This window comes from Microtus ochrogaster, chromosome 5 (assembly GCF_000317375.1).
Source record: "Microtus ochrogaster isolate Prairie Vole_2 chromosome 5, MicOch1.0, whole genome shotgun sequence".
Taxonomy (NCBI): domain Eukaryota; kingdom Metazoa; phylum Chordata; class Mammalia; order Rodentia; family Cricetidae; genus Microtus; species Microtus ochrogaster.
In genome coordinates, this window is record NC_022012.1 from 80,844,942 (window position 1) to 80,864,983 (window position 20,042).

General features: G+C 49.6%; 2 protein-coding genes across 2 annotated transcripts in view; both read left to right on the top strand.

Annotated features, from left to right (window-relative positions):
• The first annotated feature begins 1,367 nt into the window (after positions 1–1,367).
• On the top strand, positions 1,368–15,137 carry Camkv (CaM kinase like vesicle associated). Its single transcript, XM_005347876.3, has 11 exons — positions 1,368–1,603; positions 10,720–10,823; positions 10,938–11,069; positions 11,301–11,375; positions 11,591–11,729; positions 11,861–11,981; positions 12,136–12,211; positions 12,300–12,436; positions 12,598–12,676; positions 12,838–12,925; positions 13,201–15,137. The coding sequence occupies exons 2-11, from the start codon at positions 10,729–10,731 to the stop codon at positions 13,771–13,773; spliced, it is 1,515 nt and encodes a 504-aa protein (XP_005347933.1). The 5' UTR covers positions 1,368–1,603; positions 10,720–10,728; the 3' UTR covers positions 13,774–15,137.
• Positions 15,138–16,337: 1,200 nt separating this feature from the next.
• The window catches only part of Traip (TRAF interacting protein), a 28,828-nt gene continuing 25,123 nt past the window's right edge, over positions 16,338–20,042 (top strand). The window contains exon 1 of the mRNA XM_005347877.2: positions 16,338–16,614. Coding sequence (XP_005347934.1) covers positions 16,517–16,614 — 98 coding nt within the window. The 5' untranslated portion in view covers positions 16,338–16,516. The remainder of the gene's footprint in view (positions 16,615–20,042) is intronic.

Consider the following 20,042-nt stretch of genomic DNA (forward strand, 5'->3'; position numbering starts at 1 on the left):
GGAAAACATGATACATGTGGGTTATGCAAGCCATGTCATGGCTATACCATAAACTCAGAGGCCCAATAGAAAGGAAGTATAGCATGCCAGGTCTTTCATTCATCCTGCAAACCTTAGTTGAGCATTGTGAGATTAGAGATAGACTCTGCCTTGCTTGCCAAAAGATTCCTATCTGGTCCTGGGGCAGTTGTTATGATCAAGACTACTCAGTACACAAGGAGCCCAGACACAATGACAGCATGGCCTAGAGGAGGTGACCAAAGGCTGGGAAAGATAGAAAGGACTCAAGCTGGCCAGTGGTGGCACACTCCTTTAATCCGAGCATTAGAGAGGCAGAGACAGGTGGATTTCTGTGAGTTTGAGGACAGCCTGGTCTACAAAATGAGTCCCAGGACAGCCAGGGTTACACAGAGAAATGCTGTCTTGAAAAAGGTCTGAAGGGTTCAACAAGCCCCTCTGGAGGAAATTATCCAGAAGCCTTGAGACAATTAATTCTGTAACAATCTTCTGGTTCCAGTCCCAACTTTACTTGGTTGTTCCCTTCTGTCAGCAGCTTTGGGTAGTGATGTAAGAAACCTCAATCACCATGTGACCCTCTTCTCATGATGGTTGGGCCAGGCAACTCACTAGAAGGGCAAGATGGGATGGAGCCCAGATTCAGAAAGTGAAAAACCTAAATCTGGCCTTTATTGTCTCAGGATAGTCCTCAAGACTTGAAGGCAGTGGGACGGGCTTTGGGTCCTTTCACTTCTCTGACAAAGGGCAGAAACATGTTTAAGGTCTTTATTCCAAACTCCTTTCTAGTAGTTCCATGACCCCATATCCTAGATCACCTGGGTCACGATGCTTGGAATGTGTTAGGATTATTACAAAGAGAAGAAAGAAAACCCCACACTGCATCAGAGGAGGCTCACTGAGCCAGCCAACCTGGCTGGGAATTTAGTTGGGAAAGACTTTGGCCTTGCAGGAATTGGTGGTAGGATGATGGTCTGAGGTCCTCACTGTGGCATCTTGTCCATTCCCAAACTGACCACAATTGCACCCCTTTATGTTTATTCCTAGCTAGGGGGTGCTCTAGGTTCTAAATAGGTCCAGCCCTTTGGATCAGGTTTGGGAAACAGGGCATGACCCTAGTCTTCTGGGTCTTCTAGTTGGGAGACGTCTGTACAGCTCCAGGACTCAGGCTGGTCTCCATTCCTCCCCCCCCCCCCATACTCCTTACTCCCTACTTTGGGACTGGGAAGGCCCCCTTCGCCTCCTGTTGCTGGGTTTAGAGTCCGATGGCCTAAGGGAGCCTAGCAGGTGTTCGCCAGCTCCGATGCCAACCTGCTTATGCCCTCCCTTAAGTGGGATTCCAGTCTCCGGGTCTGCCAGGGTGGGGGCGGGCCGGGCGAGGAGGCCCCGCCCCCAGCCCGCCCCCGGCCCGGGGTGCGAATCCGCTGCCAGAGAGCGACTGGCGATGCTGGAGGTTCTGGAGTCGAAGCGGCTGCAGCTGGCGCCGCGTCTGCCCCGTGTGCCCGGAGCGGATTCTGCCGGCCGCCCCCGGAGCCCTGCTGAGCAGGTTATCGCTTCCTCCCTGTGACCGACCAGACCAGCGTTGCAGGTGCGGAGCGGGGAGGGCTGGGCCGGTGGGGAGGGCGCCTCCTGGATGCACGTTGTGGGGGTCATGAGAGATTGTTTCCGTGGCTAGAGAATCCCCGCGCAGGATGCGCGCGATTGCAGCGAGGACTCTGGGGGTCCCAGTAGGGGCACAGCGCGAGGTTTCTGCAGATGCGAGGTGGGGTGGCATGGCTAAAGTTCCCCCCATTACCTTGGACGGCTTGGGAGGGTCCCAGAAAAAGCCTCTGCAGCTCCGAAATGTAAAAAACATAAACCCTCGAAGATTCGTGGTTCCTTTTATAGGGGTAAGGTCCTGGGGCCGAGTAGTCCAACCTCTTTCCCAGAGCAGTCTCCAGCCCCTCCCAACTGTCCCTGGGGGCCCCCTCCCTCCGATTTGGCAGTCACTAATTTCCATGACAACGGAGAGTTCTTTATGGGCGACAATCCGGAGGGGGCTGGGCGGGGCTGTTGCGGGGCTGGGGGAGGAGGTTCTAAACCCGAGTGGACCAATGCCCCCCAACCAAGTTCAGGCTTCAGAGCCTTATCTTGAGGGTCATTTGCGGGGTGGGAGGCGGTGCATGGACACACGTGCGAGGTAGGGGTGCGGGGCTCACATGTTCCTGCTGGGAGGTGCGGGGCTTGGTGCTCACACGTGTGCCTCCCGCATGTGTGTTGCTGTGCCAGCGGGGGCGAGCCAGCAGCACTGGGGAAGGGGGTCAGGGTGGTACCACGGTGAAGAGCAGGGATCCTGGCTGGGACAGCAGGGGACAATTGAAACACTGGCTTCTGTCTTCTTCAGCTTGTATTGCCTGACAGGAGACCCGGGGCTCTTGAGCCCCAGCCCCACAAAAGGGCTGGCAACTGCTTCCCGACCCCAAACCTGCTCTAGCAGAACAGGGCCCCTCCTTGTCACCAAAAGCGCCTATTTAGTCTGTACTACTCTAGATCTTCTGTGCACCACCCCCAAAATCAGGCTTATCTTCGGGGGCCCCCAGGACCACCTTTGCAGACCTAGGCTGGCTTCCCCTCCCCCTCCCAGTTGATTCCAGGCAGATCCAGTGACTTCTGGGCCTCAGTTTCCTCAGCTTGGAAATTAGTATCTCCATTCCTTTCAGAGCCAGGATGGGACAGGGGTCTCCCTTTCTTTCCTCTTGTAGTGTGGATCCCCAGGTGCCCTACCTGGCTTTATACATAATCTGCTGCAGGCCTTCCTCAGTGTCTGTATTCCGGGGGGAGGGGGTACCAGTTAATAGGCTGGTGTCAGGCCTCTGCTCTGAGGGAAGACCACGGAACCTATGGTCTCTGTTCAGGGAAACTGAGACGTAGGGCGTATTGGTGTGCACTTGTTATCCTGTGTATGGCTTGCTTACCGTGCTGTTTTTGGTGCTGCTTTTGGCCCTCCTGAGAAGATCTGCCCAAGACTGATGGACAGGATGAAGCTGAGCCACAAGAAGGGCCCTGGGGACCCAAGACCTGGAGAGTTCAGCTGATTGGGGTAGAGATTGCTGGGGACCCTGGGAAAAGCTAGGCCCGCTGAGAGGGAGGCTTGCAAAGGGAAGGAGTGAGGTTTCTGGACTTCATAGCTGTCCCTCCTATGTTTTGCATCTTCAACTTTTGGACCTCTCTTGCCTGCTGCTATAACACAGGGCAAAGGGCTGTGGAACTGTCCTGCTGGGGGACTGCAACAGCTGGCCTCTTCCCCACCAAGAGGCTCCTAAAAGCTGACCTCTTTTTCCTGTGCCTCCCACGCCAAGTTCAGTGTATGTCTCGGGGATGCTGAAGTCTTGAAAGCTAAATGCCAAGGGTAGCTCCTGGCCCAGGGGATCAGAGCACATGGCCATGGAGGTTTTAGGCTGCTGCTGGGCACTCCGAGTCCTCCTCAGAACCTTCTGCTTGCTTCTGTCTTGTATCTGTGTCCTTTTATACTCTGCCGCCTCCTTCTCCTCTTTCCAATAGTCTCCCTTTGTCTCTCTGTGCCCCTGCCTCTCTTTCTTTACTGGTCTCTCTTATGGAAACCAGGGTCTTGGGGAAGGAACCAGGCCAAATGTCAGTTTGGGAAGAGGGACCCTCACTAATACCTATCTCTTCCTCCTCCCCTTGGTTTAAAACTTCCATCACCATAGCAACCCTTTACTCCAGTGCCTTCCTCTGCAGATCCTCTCCTCCAACCAAAGGCATGCAGGGCCTCCAGCGGCTTCAAAGATTGGGACCCCAGGTTCTAAGGCCACTGACAATTGGTTCTTGGATTTGCCTGTATGTGGAGAGCTGACTGTTCTGGAAATAGCAATGGACTACATGCTCGCTCCAAAGACTTGCGGGGTGTGGCAGGGGTGGGCAGGGGCTCTTTCGTACTCCTGCCACAGGTAGAAAGAGTCAGCACTAGGAAAATTCATGGTTGTTTAGCTTGTCATCATCCCCTCCCCCCACCCCAGGACTGACTCAAGACACTCGGAGAGTGGGCTTGAAGCTTATCCTGTCTCTTGACACCACATACACTGGAAGGAGGCTGGACTTGTGTCTGAGGTTTCAGCTTTGAGCTAGACAGGATTTGGGCTGGGGCATGTCCATTTGCAAGAGGAAACTCTGTCCTAATCGGTGAGAGAGGAGAGGAAGGGAGAGAAAGAAAGAAGGGTGCCTACAGGCTGGTGTTCACAGCTGCCACTAAATTGGGAGGTGTTGCCTACAGTCAGGAGTCAGCGGGAAGCCTCCTGGGCCCTTCCTGGCCTCTCTAGATTTACTGCAAGCTCTAGAGCCCCGCATGGCAGAGGCCAGGGCAGCAGGAAACTTCATTTATGGATTTAAAGAGAGACCTGAAGCAAGCTGACCCCCAATTTCCATGGAGGAAGCCCCGATGTGTGGGGTCTTTTGACCTCTGTTTCAGTTGGATTTCACCCTGTCTCAGATTTGCCTAAAGATCCAGAAGGGCTCCTAGGGACCCTTTATTACTAGGGCACCAAATAGACAAAGGCTCAGTGAATCACTGAGCCCAGTAGCCAAGCTCCAGTAACGAACGGGAGGGTTGAGCTCTGCAGTTTGCAGAGCCCGCTGGTGCAGAGGACAGTGGTGGTGTAGTTCTGCACTGCTCTCGTGCTCCCTTTGGGCAGTCCCAGGTATATGCTGTTTATTTCCTTGGCAGAGAGAAAAAGGAATTCTGTCTCCCGGATAGTGGCTGCAGTGGGGCTCCTGTGCCCTGCCTGAGCCAATGTGGGCCTGACCAGGTTCTGAGTTGTTGGGAAGAAAACAACTTTTGTCGGCTGTTGATTTGGGGCCGTGAGGACAAGAAATACCACTGTCTTTCTGCTTGGCCTCCCACCTTCTTCAAGCTGTCTCTAACCCACTCTTAGAGTTTTGGGGCCAGAGTCCCTCTGTTGCTGAGAGGTACCAAGGGGCTTGTTGTACACAGCCTACAGCCTCGCTGGGGCAGCAGCAGATGGTGGAATAAGTGGGGGTGGTGGGTACTGATTGGAAACATGGTTCCCCTTTCTTTTCCCTTCACCCTGAAAGATTTAGGTGTATAAGTGAATTCTGTTAGAATGTTGGGGAGGGAGTAATAATTGGGTGACGTCTGGGTGTCCAAGGTAGAGGGGAGCAGTGGTGAAGTAGATCTGTCTCTGTCCCCATCATTGCAACCTGTGGAACATGGCGGTAGACCGACAACACTGTGAGCTTTCCATGGGAGAGACAGACCCCAAGACCAGCCCAGGTCCCATGGACATGAATGCATATGCATAGCCAAAAGCTGGCACCAGAATCAGGGACCGGCATACACAAAACCTCCCACCTACACCACCTTGGCAGAGGCAAGATGGATGTTGAAATAGGGAGGGAGGTGGAGCTTGGAAAAGGTGTCTCAGAAAAGGGCCTTTTGCATCGGGCCTTGGAGCATCGAGATTGTTTCAGACAACTTGTTACATGGACAACTTTATGATGTCAGAATTTGTACTGGAAGAACATTCTGCTCTGGTCTTGGTTCCTTGCCCATGTGGAGGCTGCTCCACAGGGCAGCCAAAGTAGGTAGCGCTCTTAACAATGCCTACACTTCCTGCCATTGAGCAGACACACTTGAGCTGGCTGGCGAATCCACCTGTTGTTGGACATTCAGGTAGTTGCTGATTCCTTTTTAATGTTATAAATAACTCTGCGGTGACGAATGGGATTCCCATGGGAGTCTTTGGGGGGAAGGGTACTCGTATCAGAGGGAACAGAATAACAAAACAACAGAATTAAGAATGATCCCCGCCGGGCGGTGGTGGCGCACGCCTTTAATCCCAGCACTTGGGAGGCAGAGGCAGGCGGATCTCTGTGAGTTTGAGATCAGCCTGGTCTACAAGAGCTAGTTCCAGGACAGGCTCCAAAATCACAGAGAAACCCTGTCTCGAAAAACCAAAAAAAAAAAAAAAAAGAATGATCCCTGCCCAGTCCTTCTGGGAGACCTGTAAGCCAAGGTGACATCATCCTGCCCAATGAATGATCCTCAGATTCCATCCTGGGAGGGGAACTGCTCTCCCTCAAAAGAATAAATAAATAAATAGCCCTTAGAGTACACAGGGACCGATGCAGGCCTCTTTCTTCAGGTGTCGCCGCTGTGTGGAGGTGGGTGGCTGGCAGAGGTGCTGCTACCTGAGCCCCTGCTCCCAGCTGCAAGAATGAAATTTCAACCACACCTATGCAGGTGCAGGGCCAGGATTTTGGACATAGTGGCAAAGACATACTGCCGACATCTTCAAAGTACCTCCTCTGCCTCTGTGGTATTTTGCTGATGGCTTGAGTCCTGGCTTGAATCACACTGATGAAATGCATTTTTATTCCCCAACCTCAAGCAATGCGGATGAAGAAGTTACAGAATTTGATCCCTAATGGGGAGGACACATTTGAGGGAGGACCTTCAGGGAGGGTTGTGACCCCTGGGAATTGTGTAGCTGGCCTCTGCTTGGAAGAAAGTGATTGGCAGCCAGGATTGTCCATAGGTCTTGTCTAGAGTCTGACTTTTGGTCCCAGCTGGCAGAGTCCTCCTTGCTAAGGGATACTGACAACTGTGTCTTCAGATAGGGGGATCTTTAGATGCTCAAGGCCCTATATCAAGCAGTTTATGGAGGCAGAGACAGCAGAGCAGTTTCAGTGAGGCTTCAGTGTAGAGCTCGGTGTAGCTACAGGCTGGCACTAAAACTAAACAGACTTTTTGGAAGCCAGTTTGGGGGTTAGATCTATAAAGGTAGACACCACCATCTCCCTCAGAACAAGGACAGCGGGTGCCTTTTCCTTTGGATGCTGGGGCCAGCCATTCAGCACTGCACTTTAGAATTGAACTGTAACTGGCAGTAGAGGCAGGGCATGGTGCTCCAGGTGCAGAGTTCCTGCAGCCTACTGAGCCAGCAATAACTGGACTGAGTCTCACATCTGGCCCCTGTGTGCTCCTGCAGTAGTTTAGCGCTAGGCAGGCTTGTCTTGCCTTTCTATAGCATCACCCCTGCATGCTTCCTGGCAAAGCATTCTCCCCACCATAGAACTCCTCCCTCTAGATACACCCCAAACATGTCTGAATTCAATATTTACCAAATCCATCAAAGAAATCATGATAAAAACTCTAAAGGAAAATTAATGAACAGCGTCAGAGATGGTGGCTCATGCCTATAACCCTAATACTCAGGGACAGAGATAGAAAGACTAGGAGTCCAAGGCTAGCCTCTGCTATATAGCGAGTTTGAGCCCTATTTGAATTACATGAGATCCTGTCTCAAAAAAAAATTAATAAGGAAAAAAACAAATTTGCACCTTCAACATTCACTTCTTTGCACTAAAGAGAATCCCTATTTCCTTTTTTGCCCTAGAAAAGTATGCCCCCACACCCAACCCCAACAAATATTTATTTTCGGGTATGTGTGTGCACGCGCATGTGTGCACGTTGTGCATGTGTGTGTGAGCACTCATGTCTGTGGCTACTCAGGAACCAGAAGAGAAGCATCAAATGTTCTCTGTCACTCTCCACCTATTCCTTTGAGACAAGGTCTCTCCCTGAACCTGGGGTTTGCATTTTCTTGGGCTAAGTTAGAAGCCACAGACCCCAGAAGTCCTCTTTTTCCACCCTTGGAGCTGGGGTATCAAGATATTCAAGAGACCTGACTTGTGTGGGTTCTAGGATTCAAACTCTGGCCCTCATAACTGTGCACCATGCTCTCTTAACTCCTGAACCATCTCTCCAGATCTGGGCGAGTACATTTTTACCAAGATATAAAGTACATTCAGGTTGAGCAACAGGTCTTCCAGAAGCTCCTAGGTGCCCTAATGCAGTCAGCCTATCCTGTTCCTTAGGAGGAATCAGTGTGTGACTCCCAGAACTTATTTTCTGTACGGTGTTACTTCTGAGTTTGAATCCGCAGCAGCATGGTGAGTTCTGCCTGTTTTGAGCTCTCTCAGTAGATGCACACTACATGCATTCTTTCCTGTTTCTATCAACACTGTTTTTGCACGATAGGCTATTTGGCTAAGTAGAACCATAGCTCCTCCATTTCCTTTGCAGCACAACATTCTATTATATGACTATGCCACAATACACCCTGCTGCTGGTGGATATTTGGGCTCTTTCCAGCTTGTAGCAATTATGGATATGGCAATTATGAGCATTCTTACACAAGTGTCCCGAGGCATAAATGTATGCCTGCCTCTCTCCCTTCCGCCCTCTCTTTGACAGGATCTCCCTATGTAGCCCAGGTTGGCCTGGATCTCCTAGGGCACAGTTGGCTCAAATGTATGCATTTCAGTGGAGCAAATATTTAAAGTACATAGTGTGGGCTTGAGAAATTGTGCAGTGGTTAAAAAGCACAGGCTGCTCTTCCAGAAGGCCTGGGTTCAGTTCCCAGCACCCACACAACAGCTCATAAATGTCTATTACTCCTCTTCCAGGGGATCCAACCCCCTCTTCTGGCTTCCATAAGCACTAGGCTCACATATTGTGCACAGGCATACATGAAGGCCAAATAACCATACACATAAAAATAAATAATCATAAAAAGAAAAGAAGCTCATAGAGTATATGTGTCTGACAAAAACTGGACCTGTCCTGCCCTTTATGATAAAGTCTCCTGAAGACTATGCTGCCTTTGAAGTCGTCAAGTAGCTGAGGCTCCCTTGAACTCCTTGATCTCCTGCCTCCACCTCCTAAGTGCTAGGATTTCAAATGTGCACCAAACCTGTCTCCCAGCTTTTTCAAAGGGGAATTGCCCTCTTTCAACAGTGTTCATTTTGTCCACAGCTTCACCAACATTTGGCATCTCTAGACCACCAGAGATAAATAACTATAGTATGGGGGAAAGCTCAGCCCTAGATAAAGAACTACAGACTACTAAGAGTTGCTGAGAGTAGAAGGATAGTGTTCCCCATGGAAGAACACACCAGTTGATTATCCAATACCAAATGGTCATCCTTGAAATTGTACATTGAAATAACAGTATATGGGGACTGGAGAGATGGCTCAGAGGTTAAGAGCACTGATTGCTCTTCCAGAGGTCCTGAGTTCAATTCCAGCAACCACATGGTGGCTCACAGCCATCTATAATGAAATCTGGTTCCCTCTTCTGGCATGCAAGCATACATGGAAGGAATGTTGTATCATGGAAGGAATGTTGTATACATAATAAATAAAAAATCTTTTTTTAAAATATTTATTTATTTATTATGTATACAATATTCTTTCTGCGTGTATGCCTGAAGGCCAGAAGAGGGCACCAGACCTCATTACAGATGGTTGTGAGCCACCATGTGGTTGCTGGGAATTGAACTCAGGACCTTTGGTAGAGCACTCAATGCTCTTAACCGCTGAGCCATCTCTCCAGTCCAATAAATAAATCTTTAAAAAAATAACAGTATATGGTCCTAGCAGGTTATATAATCAGAAACACACACACACACACACAAACACACACCACAACAACTAAAGAAAAAGAAGCCATGCATTTGCTTAGAGCAAGAGGGAAGGATGGGAAGGGGGAAATGATAATTACATTATAATCTTAAAAAAAATTTTCCAGGCGTGGTGGTGTACATCTTTAATCCCAGTACTCAAAAGACAGAGGCAGGCTGAGACCAACCTGATCTATAGAGTGAGTTCCAGGATAGTCAGGGCTGTTACACAGAGAAACCCTGTCTTGAAAAACAAAACAGAACAAAAATTGCTATAATAGACTTAAATATATGTTCGTGGAATTTTAAAGATTTTATTTATTTATTCATTGGTTTTTCAAGACAGTTTTTTCTCTGTGTAACAGCTTTGGCAGTCCTGGAACTCACTCTGCAGACCAAGATGACCTTGAACTCACAGATCTGCCTGCCTCTGCCTCCCAAGTGCTGGGGTTAAAGGTGTGCACCGCCACTGCCTGGCATCATTTCTTTTTTGAAATGGGGTTTCACACTGTGGCCCAGGCTGGCCTCAGACTAATCCGTTTTCTGAGTGCCAGAATAGGAAATGTGAGTCATTATAGCTGACTTTAAAGAAATTGTGCAGGTTTTTTTGTTTGTTTTGTTTTAAAATTACATTTATTTATTTGGGGGGACAGTATAGTATGTGCATGGAGGTCAGAGGGCAATTTGTAGAAGTTTGTTCTCTCCTTCCATCATCTGTGTCCCAGAGATCAAACTCAGGTTTGGAGGTAAATGCCAGTACTGGTGAGTCGTCTAGCTAACCCTAAAGAAATTGATGGTTTAATCCCATTGCTGGAGAATTGGAGTCAGGAGGATTCCAGCAAGTTCCAGACCAGCTTGATCTACATGTTGAGTCCAGGGCAGCTAGGGCTATATAGTGAGACTCTGTCTCAAAAATCAGAACTAAATAAGTAAACAAAATGTTCTGTATGTCTTTTCAGCTATATATAATGAAAAACTATTTCCTAATATGTCAACTTAGTAAGTTTTTGCTTAGTTGGAGCTGTTGCATTTCAGGCAGCCAGACTGAGTGGTTGTAGTATGTCCTGAAAAAGCAAAGTAGATGTGTGTTTGCCTACTTTGCCCTTTGCTTGACCTGAGCTGGGCTGGGGTTTCCCAAAAGCAGATTTAATGTTGTTGGATGTGGGGCACTGGGGGATAGAAAATGATGCCGCTGAGCCAGACCCCATCCTGCTTACATCTTAGAGCCTAGCAATGCCGTTTGGGTGCGTGACTCTGGGTGACAAGAAGAACTATAACCAGCCATCGGAGGTGACTGACAGATATGATTTGGGACAGGTCATCAAGACGTGAGTATTGGGTATATTGGGCAATGATGGGTGGATGGACCAGAGTTGGGGAAGAGGGAGTGGAGTGTCCCCTGTCCCAAGGCTTAGGCTAAGCAGAGTGCCTGCTGACTTCAGTGAGGAGTTCTGTGAAATCTTCCGGGCCAAGGACAAGACAACAGGCAAGCTGCATACCTGCAAGAAGTTTCAGAAGCGGGATGGCCGCAAGGTGCGGAAGGCGGCTAAGAATGAGATTGGCATCCTCAAGATGTGAGTGTGAGGATTGATGGGAGATAGCAGGGAAGGGCTTAAAGGGCAGGGGGCCTCAGAAGTACCAGTTAGTCTGTTAGAACCACCCACTGTAGACACGAGAGCTTCTTAGCCCCGCCCCACCCTGACTACTGACCCCTCCCACTTAGTCCGTTAGAACCACCCACCGTAAGAATCAGAGCTTCTCTTGGGTTCGCCCCGCCCCGTACTGACTCCTCTCACTCTTACTAGGGTGAAGCACCCTAACATCCTGCAACTGGTAGATGTGTTTGTGACCCGCAAGGAATACTTCATCTTCCTGGAGCTGTGAGTACAATTCTGGGGTTCCAGGATCTTCCAGCCCCTAGGGCCTTTTCTTTTTCCTCCCTTTATAACTAAAGAAACCCACTTTTGGAACCCTAGTGGTCCCACAGCCCTGGGTCCTGCCCAGCCAAATGCCTGGTACAAGTCAGGCTTCCCAAATGCTCCTGCCCTACCCCCCGATCCTGCCCACGCCGGGCTCAGGGGCTGGTGTCCCTCAGGGCCACGGGGAGGGAGGTGTTTGACTGGATCCTGGACCAGGGCTACTACTCGGAGCGAGACACGAGCAACGTGGTGCGGCAGGTCTTGGAGGCTGTGGCCTACTTGCACTCACTCAAGATTGTGCATAGGAACCTCAAGGTAAGGCCAGAGCCAGAGTGACTGGATTGCTGGTAACTGGGAATGGAGTGAGTGCCACACTGGGCTCTTGTTCAGCTTCTGAGGCCCTCATGATAACCTCTGCCCCCGCTCCACCATTCTCTTCTGGACAGCTGGAAAACCTAGTGTACTACAACAGGCTGAAGAACTCAAAGATTGTCATCAGTGACTTCCACCTGGCTAAGCTAGAGAATGGCCTCATCAAGGAGCCCTGTGGGACCCCGGAGTATCTGGGCAAGGAGGGATGGGACAGGGGATGGTGGAGGGACAGCCTTCAGGGAGAGACTTTGGGGTAGGGAGAAGTCTCTGGCCCTGGAAGTGGGGATGGATGGTACAATACCTGGTTGGCCTGAGGCTAACCAGCAGATCTACACTTTCCTTTCTTTAGCACCAGAAGTGGTAGGAAGGCAGCGGTATGGACGCCCTGTGGACTGTTGGGCCATTGGTGTCATCATGTACATCCTGTGAGTGAAAGGGCACTTAACTGGACTTGCAGCCAGGTGGGCTGGGCGGTTGTTCTGTGGCCTCCCTAGGTGACCCTGCTCTATGTAGCCTTTCAGGCAACCCACCCTTCTATGAGGAGGTAGAAGAAGATGACTATGAGAACCACGACAAGAATCTTTTCCGCAAGATCCTGGCTGGTGACTATGAGTTTGACTCTCCATACTGGGACGATATTTCTCAGGCAGGTGAGGAGATGGCCAGCATATGGGCAGAGCAGAGGGCAGTAAGGAGGGAGGCGCTGCTCTCAGCTTCTGCTGGATTCTACTCCTGCTCCCCAGCCCATTCATCACAGCTAGACAATGAGATGGGGCGCCCATGCCTAGCCCATCCCTGGCTTTGTCCCCAGCCAAAGACCTGGTCACAAGGCTGATGGAGGTGGAGCAAGACCAGCGGATCACTGCAGAAGAGGCCATCTCCCACGAATGGTGAGCAGGGTCCTGTGGAGAATGGGAGTTGAGGCTAAGTTCTGGTTACCCTCTGAACTTCTTACACCAGGAGTCCTTATCCTTGAGGTGCAGAGGGAAGGGCTGTGTCATCTCCATGAAGGCACAGAGCGTCCTATCTGCGGCACTTGCCTCCTTTCTAGGATTTCTGGTAACGCCGCTTCTGATAAGAACATCAAGGATGGTGTCTGTGCCCAGATTGAAAAGAACTTTGCCAGAGCCAAGTGGAAGGTAGGGTTTGGCTCGCTTTCTTCTTGGCCCAATTTCAAGTGCTTCTTCTTGCACCCACAGTTTCTTGCTGCTGCTGCACCTCTTCAGCTGAACACAAATTTTTCTCAGGCTATCATATGCAGCTTCTAGCTTCTGCTATTATCTTAACTTGAAGTACTGAGCAGCTGGGTGGCCAGAGGCAACTGGGGTACTATGGAAGGGGATGGGTTAGCCGTTTTGAAGGAGTAGATCCAGCAAACCTCACCACGAGCTTTTCTTCACTGTCCTCCTTGCAGAAGGCTGTCCGAGTGACCACTCTCATGAAACGTCTCCGGGCACCAGAGCAGTCTGGCACAGCTGCAGCCCAGTCCGCTTCAGATACTGCCACTCCTGGGGCTGCCGGTGGGGCCTTTGCAGCAGCTGCAGCTGCAGCTTCTGGGGGTAGTGCTCCTGCAGCCACAGAGGGTGATGCTGGGGGTGCTGCCAAGAGTGATAATATAGCCTCTGCAGATCGTAGTGCTACCCCAGCCACAGATGGCAGTGCTACCCCAGCCACAGATGGCAGCGCTACCCCAGCCACTGATGGGAGCATCACCCCAGCCACTGACGGGAGTGTCACTCCAGCTACTGACAGGAGTGCTACACCAGCTACCGATGGGAGAGCTACCCCGGCTACAGAAGAGAGCACAGTGCCCGCCACCCAAAGCGGGGCCGGGCCAGCTGCAAAGGCAGCTGCCACCCCTGAGCCGGCTGTAGCCCAGCCGGACAGCACAGCTTTAGAGGGTGCCACAGGCCAGGCTCCTCCCTCTAGTAAAGGAGAAGAAGCTACTGGCTGTGCCCAGGAGTCTCAGAGGGAGAAGACGAGCTGAATGGGCAGCCTGTTGGGGGCTTTGAGGGATGGGAAATAGGGTGGGAGTGTGGATGAGGGGCTTCTCATTGTATATAGAGTCACTGGCATGATGCCCTAGCTCCCCCAAGCTCCTTCATCCCAGTGGGGCATGCCTGGGGGCCATGGGAGAGCAGTCTTGTCTCCTGTGTGGATGTGTGTGAGTGGTGGGCAGGCCAGAGGCAGGGCCAGCCCTAGCCCCTGCATGGATTCCTTGTGGCTTTTCTGTCTTTCGCTAGCTTCACCAGTTTCTGTTCCTTGTGGGATGCTGCTCTAGGGAAGAAACTCAGGGGGTCCTTGCTCTCCTTCTCCTTCCTTCCTGCCTCATCATTTCCCCAGGCAGGCCCTGCAAGTCTCGTACTTTCCCAGGCCCTAAATTGGGTGGCCTTGCCCTGAGAGCTGGTCCTCCAGCGAGGCCCTATCAGCAGTGTTAGGCTCCTGCACATGAAGGTGTGTATCTGTGGTGTGTGAGCTGCTCTAGGGGTAGACACTGGCTGCTCGAGAGGACTCAGAAATCTAGGGCAGTGTGCTTTAAGTCAAGTCTGGTCACATGGTTGGGGGCACTGCACTTTAGCTATGGGGATCCTCAGATGTGGGAGAGAGAATGGGTAGAAAGGTAGAAGCTTCCATCTTTTCCCCTGGGTAGGCCCTCTGAAGATCCTTGTGTTATTTCTTGCCTTCTTTTGTCCTGTAATGGGTTGCTCTGTATCCTGATTCTTATGAAATTCTAAAGGAAGGGAGAAACAGTTAGGATGCAGTGATGAGACCTGGGAGAACAGTGTAGGGTCAGCACCAGGGCCCCAACCTAGCTGGGTCCTTCCTCTGAGTGGGATAGGGAGGGCTGGTCTTCCTAGATGCCACTACCCCCATGGTCTTCCTAGATGCCACTACCACAGAAAGAGATCTTACCTGTGGCCACCTCACGCAGGCTCAGGCCATAAATCCTCTTCCTCCCAGGGAGGCATGGCAGTACCTCATAGGCTGCTTGTGAGTTTGCTCTTTACAGCGGCAGATTTTCTGCTCTTTGTTCAGCAACATGGAGAGGATTTTCCTCTATTTCTGCTATGACGGGCTGAAGTATCACTCAGCCATGTTAAGTTGCTCTTGCTGGGATGAGGAAGCAGAATAAGATTCCTTGGTCCTGGAGGATGCTCTTGACAGGTGCCCTTGGTTCAATCCTACCACAGGCAGCCACGCTGGTCCTTGCCTTAGCTCGGCACTCCATGGTGGTCCTGCCCTTCTCCCTGCATGCCTGTGGGTCTGCTCTGGTATGTGAAGGTTGGTGGGCTAACTGTGTGCCTACTGAACCTGGCAAATAAACGTCACCCTGCAAAGCCTCTGGCCACCCTCTTGCCTTTGCTTCCTCTGTCCCATGGGAGGCAGTGGGGGAGGGGAGAGGCTGATGCTCAGTGCATTGCTTGGGGTGAAAGTGTAGGTCACCTGTTCTAATGAATACTTGGGTGGTGTTGCTGGGGATCCTCTGGACTCTAGAGAACCATGTGAGTGATGTATTTCAGCCAAGAACTATCCCTGAGTGAGTGCCTGAAGGGCTGACACTTTTCCAACTCTTGTGGACCAAGGAGCCTTTGTCTTAACTTGGACATAGAGATGGGATCCACTCAGGGCCAACCATTCCAGGGAGAGACCTTGCTTGTGGCCAGAGTGGGCCTCTTTGGGCTGGGGAGAGGGTGGGATTGCACAAAACTTCTGTGCTGTATGTTGATGCCTACTTCCTGTGAATACCTGTGCTTTCCACTTAGACCAAAAAGATTTCACTCTGTCTTCCCCGGCTGGAGTCATGTATGTTTCTTCTGGGGGAGTAATACTGCTAACTATATCATTAGAATCCCTACGGAGACTTGCTTCAGCTCAGATGGGCTTTGCTGAACTCACCTGGGTTGCTTTCTCAGGGAGGACCTTAAATTATCTGATGTGGGAATAATAAAGAGGGTTTGTTATTTCCTGGTCTTTGAAGCATCTGTGCCTCCAAAAATCATTATCCTACAGTCCCAGGCATGAGGAATCCTGGGAGATAAGAGCTAAATTACTGGCCCTAGTATCTACCTAATTTCAAGGGTTATTAGGTCATATTTGAATAAAGGCAAGGCTAGTGTAGTAGTCTTTTGATGGGTTGGGACTTAATATGTTCATCTTTCCAAGACCATTCATAATAGAAGGCTGAGAAAGTGGGGCCCTTCTTCTGGTCTGTGAACTGTGGCTGCCGGCACACTATCACTTTTCATAACCTTGGGACCGTCATCCCTTTGCCTTGGGATGTCATTCTATTAGATTGCCCCGACGTGCAGCAAGAAGAGGTCTGGTTCGCTTCGCACTAGCTCTAGTTTGACACAATACTCAGTTTAGCAGGGATAGGGATCAGCCTGCGGCGTCACTGTTTTCCGCCCCAGTCCATCGCAGGCCACTACTAGCAGAAATGGGGATCCATTCCTAGGAGATCCCTAAGAGCGCCGCGCCGCGCTAAGTCCCAGGATTCTGCACAGTTGGCGGGCCTCTTATCCCTGCTGATCCAGCGCTTCTCCCCGCCCTGAAGTTTGTCCAATCAGAGCGAAGTAATCAGCTACGGTTGGTTGTCATGACTTCCGGTCCAGCACCGGAAGTCGTGCAGTGGAGCGAAATTTGAAGGAAGTGGAGCCGCGGTGGTGCGGCCACCAAGCTGAATCTGTTGCAGTTTCACGGGCTGTCCTGGTCACTTGAGTCGAACCATTATGCCTATCCGCGCTCTGTGCACTATCTGCTCCGACTTCTTCGATCACTCCCGCGACGTGGCTGCCATCCACTGTGGCCACACTTTCCATATGCAATGGTGAGTAACAGCGGTGTAGGGTCCCCGTCGCGTGTCCTAGAGGCTATGGGGTATCGGGCCTAGAGGCAGGCCAGCCTCAGACAGGTGGTGACATTAGGGATGCCTCACGGAAGCTTTCCGGCCTGGGCCGAAGTGAACCAGGTGGAAGCGATAGCTGCCCGGGGTACGGTGAAGAGTTAGGTGCCTCTTTATTAACTTGTGCAAAGAAATGTGACTTTGAAACTGTTAGTCTGAGCGGAGATGAGATGAGCTCTTTTCCGCATTAGCGAGCCCTTTTATTTCTTTGAGGCTCAACAAACAACCAGGTAGACTTCTGTCAACCCTTAAGGGTCTGTGTGGTTGGCTTGATGGCTGGGATTGTTTCTATCCAGAAGCATCTCGGGGGCTGGAGAGCTGGCTCAGAGGTTGAGCACAGACTGTTCTTCCGGAGGTCCTGAGTTCAATTCCCAGCAACCACATGGTGGCTCACAACCTTCTGTACTCAGGATCTGGTGCCCTCTTCTGGCTTGCAGGCCTACATGGAGGCTGAACACTGTGTACATAATAAATAAATCTTTAAAAAAAAAAAAAAAGAAGCATCTCATTGGCCAGATACCCTAGTGTATTCACCACTCCGGCAAACCCGGCTTAACTTGGAAAGGCAAGGAAGTGCCTTCCTGTTAAGGGGTCCTGATGCTCAGCTATCTTGTGAGTGGGGAAAGGGTCCCTTTGCAACTGTGAACAGGCTGGTTCAAAGTTCCCAACAAAAGAGAAAATAAGGAAAAGCGTGGTCCTTTGGGATGGTGAGAAAGGACAGTATCCTGAACACTGCTGGATAGCCCTTCCAAAGCTTTAAGACCGTGTTATAGTCAGAAGTGTCACATATCCCAAGAAAGGGAGGGGAGGGGCAGAGAGGGGAGGGGAGGGTAAAGAGGCAGGAAGATCAGGAGGTCAAGGGTAGTCTCAGTTACACAGTGAGGTAGAGCCTGGACTTTCTGAGACCTTGTGTCAAAAAAAAAAAAAAAAGACAAAATCAAAAACACATGCTCAGGGAGTCATTATATACTTAGAAGTCAGTCCTACCACTAAAGTACTTTCCATTATCTGTTCTCCCTAACCTTTAACCTGGAACTCTCCTGTGTATTTGCCATTGAGGTTTGTCTTTTGAAGCATATTTGACTTTGAAAATCTGATTTAATGATCTTTGCATTTAACTGGACCTTTTAGTCCACTTAAAATGACACAATTATTCCAGGTGGTGGCACACACCTGTAACCTCAGCAGTCAGAAGGCAGAGGCAGGCAGATCTCTGAGTTTACGGCCAGCCAAGACTACAAAGTGAGTTCCAGGACAGCCAGAGATGTTACACAGAGTAGCCCTGTCACAAAAAACAAAATTAAGAGACACAATTACTGATATTTAGATTAAATTTATCATGTTCAGTATTTTTTATTTTGTTCCATCTGTTTTTGATTTTTTTTTTGTAGTTTTGTTTTTGTTGTTTGTTTGTCTTTGGGGGTTTTTTTTTGTTTGTTTGTTTTGGTTTTTCAAGACAGGTTTCTCTGTGTATCCCTGGCTATCCTGGAACTTTGTAGACCAGGGTAGCTTCAAACTCATGGATCTGCCTGCCTCTGCCTCCCAAGTGCTGGGATTAAAGGCATGCACCATCATATCCAGCTGTTTTTTTTTTAATTTTTATTTTAAATTACATGTTCATGTGCATGTCTGTGTAGCTGTGTGCACACCAAGTGCAGGTGCCCTTGGAGGCCAGAGACATCTGATCCCAGTGAGGCTGGAACTACACAGTTGTAAATTACCTGATGTGGGTGTTGGAAACTGAACTCAGGACAGCTAAAAGAGCTGTACCATTGCTGATTCTCAACCACTGAGCCATCTCTCCAGCCTTTTTAAAACAAACAAGTCTTGCTGTGTGCAGCTTAGGCTAACCTGAATTTCCAGTTCTGTTTCTTCTGTGTCCTAGAGCTCAGATTGTAGGTGGGTGCCCGCCTCCATCCATGCCTTGTGCACAGAAGGCAAATGTTCTACCACCAGTCTGTATCCCAAGGCCTTGTATCTGGTTTTTGTTTGTTTGTTTCATTTTTGAAACAGTCTTGCTATGTAGCATTGGCTTGGCTGGTACTTGGTATCCAGCTCAAGCTAGCCTGGGATTCGTGGCAGTCCTCCTGCCTCAGCCTCCTGAGTGCTGGAATAACAAGTGAGTGCCACTACTTGTGGCTTCCACTGATGTACATCATCTTATGTAACGTTGGCTGGCCTTGAACTTACTGTGTAGCCATAGATGACCCTGCATTCCTAACCCAAGTGTTGGAATTATACGTGTGTACCATCCATGTTTGGTGCTAGGGATTGACTTCAGGGCTTTGTGCATGCTGGGCAAGTACTCTATCCACTGAGTATTAGTCCAAGTCCTCCCTGCCCCATGTGTTTTGAATAAATGTTTCCTTTTTTTGAGACAGGGTCATACTATGTAGCTCTGGCTGGCTTTAAACTCAAAAGATATGCCTGCCTTTGCCTTCCGATTAATGGGGTTTTTTTGGGGGGGGAGGGGGTTTGGAATAGTTTTCCTCTACTGATAAGTTTAAATGATGATACAGAGAGTTATTATATGCCCTTTGCATAAGTTCTCCAGTATTCACATTTTTACAAAATGTTTGTGCAATTCTCCAAGCTAAGAAGTTAACACTGGTGCACTACTCTGATACTACGGAGTTTGAGTTTTACTGGTGTTTTTCCTTCATTAATGTTCTTCAGTTTATTCCAGGAGTCAGGCTAAGTTACCAGGCTGTATGCAGTTGATATATCTTTTTAGATAACTCTGGTCTGTAACAGCTTTGGTGTTTTTGTAGATTTTGTTGTTTTATTTGTTTTAATGGTCTTGACATTTTTGAAGAGTCCAGGTCGGTTATTTTGTAGACTGTCTCTTAATTTGAGTTTATAATGTCTTCTTTTCTCTTTAATTAATTAATTAATTTTATTTTATGAGCATTGGTGTTTTTGCCCACATGTATATCCTTGTGAGGGTATCAAGTCCCTTGAAACTGAGGTTGCAGACAGTTGTAAGCTGTTGTGTGGATGTTGGGAATTGAACTCTGGTCCTCTAGAGGAGCAGTCAGTGCTCTTAACCACTAAGCTATTCTTCCAGCCCCCTTGTCACATTTTCTTATAATTGGACTTGGGTTTAGGGGAGACTACCATAGTGTGAGGTGCCCTTTTCCTGGCAACTTGTTGAGGGTGTGCCATTACATCAATATGCCTCATCTTTGGGGACCTTAACTTAGAGTCTTTGGTTAAGTTAGTATTGTCCAAGTTTTCCACTGCAAAGTTACTGTTTTTCTTCCAGTATTCTAGAGCAAGTTACGAGGTCCAGTTCACAATCAGCCAGGAAGGAAAAGTTTATTCAGTTGTTTGGATTCATGGGTATTTATCTT

Coding starts and splice junctions, on each gene's coding strand:
- Camkv (XM_005347876.3), top strand. CDS start 10,729: ATGCCGTTTGGGTGCGTGACTCTGGGTGACAAGAAGAACTATAACCAG. Junction 11,070..11,300: donor GAGATTGGCATCCTCAAGAT/GTGAGTGTGAGG, acceptor CACTCTTACTAG/GGTGAAGCACCCTAACATCC. Junction 12,212..12,299: donor GGTGTCATCATGTACATCCT/GTGAGTGAAAGG, acceptor TGCTCTATGTAG/CCTTTCAGGCAACCCACCCT.